Source organism: Nanorana parkeri, unplaced genomic scaffold (assembly GCF_000935625.1).
Source record: "Nanorana parkeri isolate BGI_ZX_2015 unplaced genomic scaffold, ASM93562v1 scaffold17, whole genome shotgun sequence".
NCBI lineage: Eukaryota > Metazoa > Chordata > Amphibia > Anura > Dicroglossidae > Nanorana > Nanorana parkeri.
Window position 1 is genome coordinate 2123841 of NW_017306285.1, and position 9344 is coordinate 2133184.

At 48.6% G+C, this 9344-nt stretch overlaps 1 protein-coding gene across 1 annotated transcript; it reads left to right on the plus strand.

The window, feature by feature from the left end:
* Positions 1–4162: 4162 nt before the first annotated feature.
* Positions 4163–9101, plus strand: MRGBP (MRG/MORF4L binding protein). Its single transcript, XM_018559906.1, has 5 exons — positions 4163–4373; positions 5622–5743; positions 6942–7023; positions 7816–7890; positions 8933–9101. The coding sequence occupies exons 1-5, from the start codon at positions 4238–4240 to the stop codon at positions 9097–9099; spliced, it is 582 nt and encodes a 193-aa protein (XP_018415408.1). The 5' UTR covers positions 4163–4237; the 3' UTR covers positions 9100–9101.
* Positions 9102–9344: the final 243 nt, after the last annotated feature.

The window sequence follows — 9344 nt, forward strand, 5'->3', positions numbered from 1 at the left end:
TTCTGCCAACAGGACCCTGCGTACTACTTTCCATATTTTCATAGGGCCGTGTGCATGAACCTCAAGAAGGACAAGTTTGTAGCACAGAGGTACCTTTAAGAAAGGTTGGTTTAATGTTGCTGTGTGATAGCATATTCCACATATTATATATACTGCTTACTATCTCATATAGATGTGTAATACAGCCCCGTGTGTGGGGGAGAGCAGGAACAAAGGGCAAGTGACTGGCAGGTTGTTAGTAGGCGGGTGGCAGCAGCGCAGAGGACGCGGCGCAGGTAAAGTATCATGATATTAATAAAACATCTATTACTATCTGAATCAGCGGCCCTGGGACTTCTGTGAAGAGTCTGTAGTGGTTGCAGCACATTCAGCAGGGGGTAGGCAACTTCAGCGCTCCAGCAGTGGTGACACTACAACTCCTATCACGCCTCTGCCTCTGGGAGTCATGCCTGTGGCTGCCAAGATCCTTGCAATGCCTCATGGGACTTGTAGTTCCACAAACACCTGGGGTGCTGAGGTTGCCTGATGTAAAGCATCAAAGGAACCTATCACAAACATTCAAGAAGAACTCCTGGTAGAAAAAAACGTATCCTTGCAATGGGCCTACCCCCCGCATAACCTGGTGATCCTGCCAGTGACATATTTCCTGCCCTAGGGTGACAACACCCACTTTACTCTATCTATGGAGAAGCAACATTGCCACCCTAGACTGATTGCTATTGATTTGGACTACAGAACACGTCACCATACCATGGGGGGGTTGTGGATTGCAGTTCACAGAAGGGCTGAAAACTCCTCTTAATGTAGCACAGGCAGAAAGTATACGAAGTTAGGAGCTAACTGGATTTATGGCAGGATCAGCATGGTTTTTCTTTTATTATCCAAGCTGTCAATGGACCTAACTGGAGCAAATAAGGTAAGTTCGCCGTCAGGGTTTCCATACACGTTAACAACTAATGATGAATGACATTGCTGTGCCGACGCTTGGTTCCTGTCCCTGCGTCATAAGCAGGTGCTGCATTAAAGGAGAACTATGAGGTTAAGGCTTTTCCCCATAGTTCTCCTTTAATTGCCACCCCAGTAAAAGGCTACCAGTGATCTGCCCCTCCCCGTCACCTTACCACTGATTACAATTAAGCCGCTCTTTCGCTTGACTCGTATCTTCCCACGCCGCCTCCCTGCAAGCCGTCCTCGCTACCCAGCTGGACACTGATTGCGGATTGATGCAACCAGCCACGCAAATCACTTCCACACAAATCCTCCTATTCTGTCTCCGTGAATTCTTAAGCCGTAAGCTTCCATCGGTTCTGCCTGCGCTGGGGACACTTCGGCGGAGCGAGAATTTTGTATTAGCGTCGTAAGGGCCCAGATTGCTGTTACAGATTGCAGCCCATCTATATCATTATAAATAGAACGTTCGCAGGAAATGCTATTAATATGGATGTCAATTTACAACTGCATGTAAATCTCCCCTCCAGTCAACATGCTAATGATAGGCCAGGGAGTCAGGGACAGTTAGGCTGGGCAGGAAACACTAGATGATGCTGCATGTCCTCCGTCCAGGAAATGATGTCGATCAGACTGAACAGATCCAATGAATGCATGAAGAGCTGTTGTCTGTGTAATCGGCATTAGGGAAGAGAATACCCCGGGAGCGATGGATGAGGATTGGTTGATGGAGCCTAAAACTGGCAGTGTCGGGGACTTTGACCCTTACTTTGCAATCGATACTTGAAATCGTGTGTCATCGATAACCCAAATCTTACAAATCATGTGATCTGGGGATTACATAAAAAATACCCTTGCAGTGGGTCCCGCCTCCCAATCTGTTAAGGTGCCCATACACTGCACGATTATCGTACGATAATCGTATGCGATCGGTTTTTCGTACGATAATCGAGCAGTGTGAACGGAGACGTGCGACCGTTTCTACTGTACGGTCGCACGTCTTCTGTCGAACCAGCATGTTCGAAAACCAGCCGGGAATCGTACAATTCTCGGCTGGTTAGAACGGTGCTCGGAAGACAAATGCCGAACGGGCCGGTGTGCGCACGCGCACACTGCCCGTTCAGCATTGCGGTCATCGGAAGCCCGCCCCTCAGGGGGGCGGGCTTGCCGATGATCGAGAGTGCGATCTGCCTGTCCAAGATAGGCAGATCGTACATTTTTTTAATCCCTGTACAACCATCGCAAGACTAAAGTCTTGCGATGGTTGTAGAGTGTATGGCCACCTTTAGGGTTAAATTCTCGTTAAGTCTAGGGGAAGGGGAATAAAAGTGCCCACACACCTTGCGATAATCGTACGACAATCGCGGGAAATCCCACGATCGTACGATTATCGTAAGGTGTGTGGAAGCCGTGCGACCTCTGCTACTGTACGGTCGCACGACTTTTATCTTAGGAACATGTTCGAAAACCCGCTGAGCATCGTACGATGTGCGGGGGGTGTGTAGCATGTTCGTAAGATAAAAGCGGGACTGCTTCGGCATTGCGGTCATCGGAAGCCCGCCCCTCAGAGGGGCGTGGCTTGTGATCATTGCAAGTACGATCTGCCTGTCCAAGATGGGCAGATAGTACGTTTTTTTTAATTACCTTACAACCATCGCAAGACAAAAGTCTTGCGATGGTTGTAAGGTGTGTGCCCAGCCTGAGGTGGAAATAATTATGTGCTTGGTGTCAACCTGGTTCAGGGGAGTGCGCCCAATCATGTGCAAATCTGCCACTGGCACACCCCACTTCCTGCCCAATCAGTTGTGGCAGGGATATTCCCCACCCAGCAGCTAAATGTCACAAAGGGGCTGATAATGCCCCGGTTGCAACTGATTGGGCTAGGAGGGGTGTGCCCGTGGCCGATTTGCACCGGCTTGGGTACACTCTAGTGAACTGGGTTCACACCAAGCCCATCACTAATTCCACCCTATTCCCCTACCCCTAGACTTAACGAGCATTTAACCCTTGCAGTGTAGACTGTAGAGGTGGGCCCACATCAAGGGTAGTTTATGTGTAAGGCCTTGTTCACACCAGATGCAGTGCGTTCCGGCCTGATTCTCGCCAGAACGCACTGCCTCGCATTGTGGCCAGCTCACTTTTTTGTGGGGCAGGAGGTCCATTGAAGTGAATGGCACCGTGGCTATGCACTCCGGCCACAATGCCTGCGGTCCGGTCCAATGAAAATATTGCTTGCAGCATTATGATCGGACCGGACCACAATGCGATCCCTTGCGGCGGATCGCATTGTGGCCGGAGGGAGTGGCTACGGTGCCATTCACTTCAATGGACCGCCACGCCCCCATCTGGTTCCCAGAGTTGGGCTTCAACCAGGTTCACACCAAGCCCCCACACAACACTAGGTATACAATGCGTAGCCCATTCCCCACTCCAGCAGGCTCCTTCCATCTGTGCAACCAGTCCCCCGAAGCCTCTTCTCTAATGCTCACCACACATGCTACAATCTGATTGTACAATATCCTTTAGATCAGCCAACAAGTATGTAGTGAAAGGGTCTGCCAGGTTGGATGCAAATTGATTGGGTACTATAAGTGGGCCCTCATATCACACAGTTTTGTTAAATATAAAGTTGATTGTATGGCCAGATTGTAATGAGCCAAAGATGCCCCGGCTGCGGTTTTAGGCTGACGTCATCAAGTGCAATGTATGGCCAATAGCATTGTATGTTAGGATGACGATGCACATTAGGATGGCAAGGGACCGCCCACAGCACCAGGGTAAGGAACACGGTAAGTATTACACCTTATTGCCCAACCCTGTAAACCTAAGGAGCATTTAACCCTTGAAGGTGGTTGTCACTGCGAGGGTAGTTTTATTCAAATGTCCAAAGTTTGGCTTTAAAGGGAAGAAGTGCTCAGCAAATATAAGGAAGCAACTTTTAAGACTTTATTCACACGTCTAGATGTAATTCCAGAAGTTGGGTTTAAAAAAAGGAAAATTGATGACAGGTTCTCTTTCTCTGACTTGCTCTATGTACGCTACGCTGCCCTGTGTGCAGTACCAAGAACTGACCATTAGGTGGCGTTGCGCGTCGCTTCCTCTCCCTCACGCTTTTGCACCGTTCCATGCAGTACCAAGAACTGGCCATTAGACGGTGCTGTGCGGCGCTTCCTCTGCCTCCCGCTTTTATAACGTTACATGCAGTACACATATTCCGCCGCTTGGTGTCTCTGCTGCAGCGGTAGGCGACGCCAGGGCTCCGCTGTGTTTACCGGTGGTAGCGGCGGCGATGGGTGAGACGGAGACCGGGGGCGAAGCTGCAGTAGCAGCGGAGAGGCCGGGGCCTCCAGCCGAGGAGCCAGTGCTGTGGAGCCCCGAGGTGGAAGTCTGCCTCTTCCATGCCATGCTCGGGCATAAGCCCGTAGGTGAGTCTAGGCCGCAGTGCATCCCCGAGCTTGCGTAACAGCCCAGGCGGGGAAGGTAAACAATAGGCGTGGAGAGATAAAGAAGGCCCGGAGCCCGGGCGCTTTCTACGTGTAAATCGTCTCTAATGGCCGCCAGCTGTTTCCAGGGACTGTCCCGGGTTTGAAGGAACTGTCCCTAGATGTATTTTGTTTTCCTTCTTTGGCTAATTATACAAATCCCCTCCCCCATCTCTTTATATAATACATTCATTTTCTATACTTTTGGGGCCCATTTCCACCAGTCTGGCCTGCGGCGGAGCATTAAATGCATGCGCATTGGTTTGTGCATTGCAACAGGTCATCTGAAAGGGCTGCCTGATGTACTACACACCAGTCCTGGGCAGCGATATACATAGCACTGCATTCCTCAATGTACATTCTGAAGGTGATCGCTAACCGGCGGGTAAAATTGTTTTATTGCAGCGCGCCCCCTCTACAATAAAGAGCCGGCCTGCTCCAAAGTTTTCATTTTTTCACTTTAAAGAGCCCTGTCATAGGAGCGCCAACTGCAATCTAAAGGTACACAGTGGAAAAAGACGGATTCTTTGCTGTATTCAAACTCGGGGCGCTGCAGGTATCTGATACCTCTGGGTGTGTAGAACACCCGCTTCCTGTTCCTGTCGGCTCCTACGTCACTACAGGACGGGGTGGCCGGTATCTGACACTTCTGGGTGTGTTAGATCGCTGATCCCCCTGCGTGTTGTGGTTCCTCCTGTCAGGTCCTACGTCACTACAGGACGGGGTGGCCGCTATCTGCCACTTCTGAGTGTGTTAAATAGCCGATTCCCCCTCTGCATGTTGTGGTTCCTCCCGTCGGCTCCTACATCACTCAAGGATGGGGTGGCCCATATCTGACACTTCTGGGTGTGTTGAATAGCCAACCCCTCCCCCCTCAGTGTGTTGGGGTTCCTACCATTAGCGCCTATGTCACTACAGGACGGGGTGGCCACTATCTAACTTTTCTGAGTGTGTTGAATAGCCGATTACTGTGAAAGGATCTGCGAATGGAGGATGCTGAAGTGTGGGCGGAGCCATGCTCAGCTTGGTTGTATTTACCATTACGAAGGACCCCCCCGTGATTCAGGTAAGTTGGGGGCAGGTGTGGTCCTTGAAGGAGAGCTAATTCTTTATTTTGTTGGGATGTTCTTTGTGATGGTATTTTGTCTTATTAATACCGTAATTGGTTTTTTTTGTTATGTGCTGACACAGGGGTGAACAGACACTTCCACATGATCTGCATCCGGGACAAGTTCAGCCAGAATATTGGCCGTCAGATTTCATCGAAAGTCATCTGGGATCACCTCCGCACCATGTACGATATGCAGGCTTTGGTGAGTGCTTCCAACCACGCTCCATAACCCCTATAAAGTGAACCTGGTATGTGACAAGAATGGGTTTACCGTGTAATTGTCCAGACTCCATGTGGCCGATGGATAATGCAAATAACTACGATGCTTTGCTTGGCCTGCTTGTCAAGGACCTCACTCCCCGATGGTCAGTCTGGTCACCCTACAACTCAATGATGGTGTATTCAGCAAAGTTCCAGCAATATAAAACCACTTCATTGTCTTGTTTGCCTAAGATTTATTGTGAAGATGCGCAGGCATGCGCAGATAGACATCATAGAAGGAAGCTTGGCGCGTTTCACAGAAAGTGCTTGCTCATATTCATTCTGTATGATTAAAGGTTCCTTCTATGATGTCTTATCTGTATCCCTTCACAGTAAATCTTATGGCAAGCAAGAGGACGAGGCGATACTTTATTGGAAATTAGCTGAATACACCAGGGCTGGCCAAGGTCTGAAAGCCTTGAAGTGCTGGGGATATAAAGCCAGCTTCCTTGGGGCAGCAAATTTGTCAATGATCGTTTGGCCTTGTATGACTCTGATCCTGTTTTGTGGAATGATGATGCTGTATGTCAGGGGTAGGCAACCTTGGCACTCCAGCTGTGGTGAGACTAAATCCCCTCATGCCTGTGGCTATCGGAGTCTTGCAATGCCTCATAGGATCTGTAGTTTAACAACAGCTGGAGTGATAAGGATGCCTACTCCTGGGCACCAGTGCTCAGCTTAAGGTTAGGGGTTTGGGCATGTTGGGAATACTTGTTGTGGTACCAACAATCAATGAAGCTTATTTTTAAGCATCATGTGATTGACTTTCTGCTTTTTCACCACTGAACACTCACCCATTGAATAGTTGTGTTTATGAAACATTCACCAGCGTGTCCTTCACATTCTCAGCTGTTTACCTAACATCTGAATTACCCATTCAGGGTCACTGTACTTACCTTATGTGTGATACAGCCACTGTTACTTCCGCCACCACCGATCACTGTTATACCAAAGTTTGAAAAACAACTCCGCATCATGTTTATGATGAATTCCTTTGTTGGCATGCTCCATATTGAACGTTCTTTTATGATGGTTGATGATTAACTTGCTCCTTGAAGCTGTCTTCTTCTGGATTACTGAAACATTCCGACGTTCCCTCCTGATTAGCCAAGTGATCCTTTTTGCTTTGGTTTTTTCAGCATGAATCTGAGATCCTCCCATTCCCAAACTCTGAGAAGAACTTTATACTTCCCGAGGAGATCATCCAGGAGGTGAAGGAAGGTGAGATCTTACCTTTCCAGAGTCTATTATACAGTTAAAAAGAGAACTATGGGGTAACCTTTTTTTTATCCCATAGTTCTCTTTAGGGTCACGGGAGGACATATACTAGCCTCCTCCTGTGACCCAAAGCTCAGTATATAGCGGGCTATTGCCTGCTATATACTGAGAGCGCCACAGCCGGGACGGATCCCGACAATACTCTCGAGATCCACCCAGCTAGGTGATTGACAGCGGGCTCTGCCTATCTAGAGGCAGAGCCAGCTGTGCCCGCCCCTTCCAGTCCATTCCTCCAGTAACCTCTGGAGGATCAGAGAGGAGATCCCCAGCGGGGAGCAGTGAGTGACGGTCACCGCTTTCTGCAGGGAAATGATCTGGAAGTATGTGTTCGCTCACTTCCCGATCAATAGAGCTGACGCGTGACTGTTTCAATGTCACACATTGGCTCTAACTATGAGGATGAGTGAAAATCACTTACCCCATAGTTCTATGAATATCTCAAATTTTAGTCCACGCACGGGCCTAGTTATAGCACACAGAAACCAAAAATTTGGTGGTTTGTTTTTGATAGTTTTTGTTATTTTTAACCCTTACATGCCCTTTCACCACTAGCACTTTGCTTTGTTTGTCCTAATATTTCACATCCCTATTGAGAAATGGTAACTTTGGCTCCCGTAGACACTTCTCTTCCTCAACGTATCACATCTAAATAACCCTGAAAGAGAAGGATGTTTCTTGTAATCAGAAGAGAATTTTCTCTGTTCTGTCACTTGAATAAACATTGCGATGTTTCAGGTAAAGTAACCACAGAGGATGATGTGAAAGAAGAAGGCAAGGAAGACGTGGATGTCCATTCCGTCTCAGATGAAGGTGAGAAGTGTTTTCTTAGGCCCGGAGGAACTTGAAGGCATAATTTATCTTATAACTAGTGTCCCAAATCAGGCGAAGACCCCAGGAAGTATCGGAAGGAGGAAGTTGGTCACGTGACTTTGACAGGTCATGTGACCAGGCTCTCCTACTATGGCAGCGTGTTCTTTGCCGGAGTCTTATAACTGCAGGATAAGGCTCTCCGAGACACTACAGTTTATATTCCAAGCTGCAGCTGCATGTTATATCTGATTCATAAAGAAGACCTGCAGGCAAACCATAAAATGTACCATTGCAGTGAGGCTACCCCTGCAGCAAAAGGGTTAAGTGCTCATTTTGTCTATTGAGCTAAAAAAAAAGCTTTTTCACTTGCTGTTCCTCGGTTTCGCCGGCTCCCTCCAGGCTGCTAGCTTTTTCTTCCCTTCAATCCGGTGATCTATAGACTGCTGACGTCATCATGTCTTTTGAAGGTCCATTGACCTGCATTAGACGTGAGGATGCCAAAGTCTATTTCACAGCCAGAGTAGAGGGGGATGGAGGTGAGCGCTGACCATTGCAGAACCGAGGATCAGGTTAGTATATCTGCTTTATTTGAGTGTAGACAAAACAAGCACTTAACCCACTGCAGGGGTAAGCCTTTTTCTTTGTCCAGCGTTCATCTTTAAGAATGAGATGTAAAGGGCCGGTGCAGTTTGGAGTGTAACCTGTGGTGTCTAGGAGAGCCGTACCTCCCATATAAATTTGGCTCCTTGGTGAAGGGCTAGAACAGGGGTCGGCAACCCCCGGCACGCGTGCCCGGCTTGGCACGCGAGGCCACATCGGCTGGCACGCAGGCCCGGATTTCCCACAAGGCCACCGAGGCCCGGCCTCGGGGCGGCAGCGGTGACAGAAGGTTCCTGCTATCATCCACTGAATTGTAGGGATTTTATTTTTACCTCCTCCATTGCCATGTGGCAGAATGCCATTGTCTAGATATTACCCACATATTGTCTATAGATGCTCCAGTTCTTGCTCACATCTTTAACTAACTCTTCTACAACTTCAGGAAAGAGCGCGGACAAACCGAGCGCCAAGGAGAAAGAAAGAACCCTGTCCGAATCGGGCTCCAAAGAGCCGGGCGACAAAAGGAAGAGGAACCGTCAGACGGAGAAAGTTGTCAATGCCAGCAGTAATCCATCTAGTCCCAACGCCAACAAGAGGAGGCGCACGTAGGCTGAAAGGGCGCTATTAGGCCCGGAGGAGGCATGACATCATTCTCTCATCTCTGAGAAACTCATTTGTAACTGTTTGTAGATGGTCAGTAACCTGACAGCATACTTCTCAGGTGACATGGCTGCAGTTTTCTTAGTTCAGGTTCTAGAATGCACATTTGCTAAGGTTAATGTCACCTGGTATACTTCTGTCATGTGACATAAGTACCAGATGGGTCAAGCAGCCCTGCTTTGGGTTGGATGGTA

Bases quoted from the DNA above. Each gene is read 5' to 3' on its own strand.
- MRGBP (XM_018559906.1), top strand. From the start codon at position 4,238: ATGGGTGAGACGGAGACCGGGGGCGAAGCTGCAGTAGCAGCGGAGAGG. The intron at 4,374-5,621 runs GTGAGTCTAGGC...GTGCTGACACAG, and splicing joins GCTCGGGCATAAGCCCGTAG to GGGTGAACAGACACTTCCAC. The intron at 7,024-7,815 runs GTGAGATCTTAC...GCGATGTTTCAG, and splicing joins CATCCAGGAGGTGAAGGAAG to GTAAAGTAACCACAGAGGAT.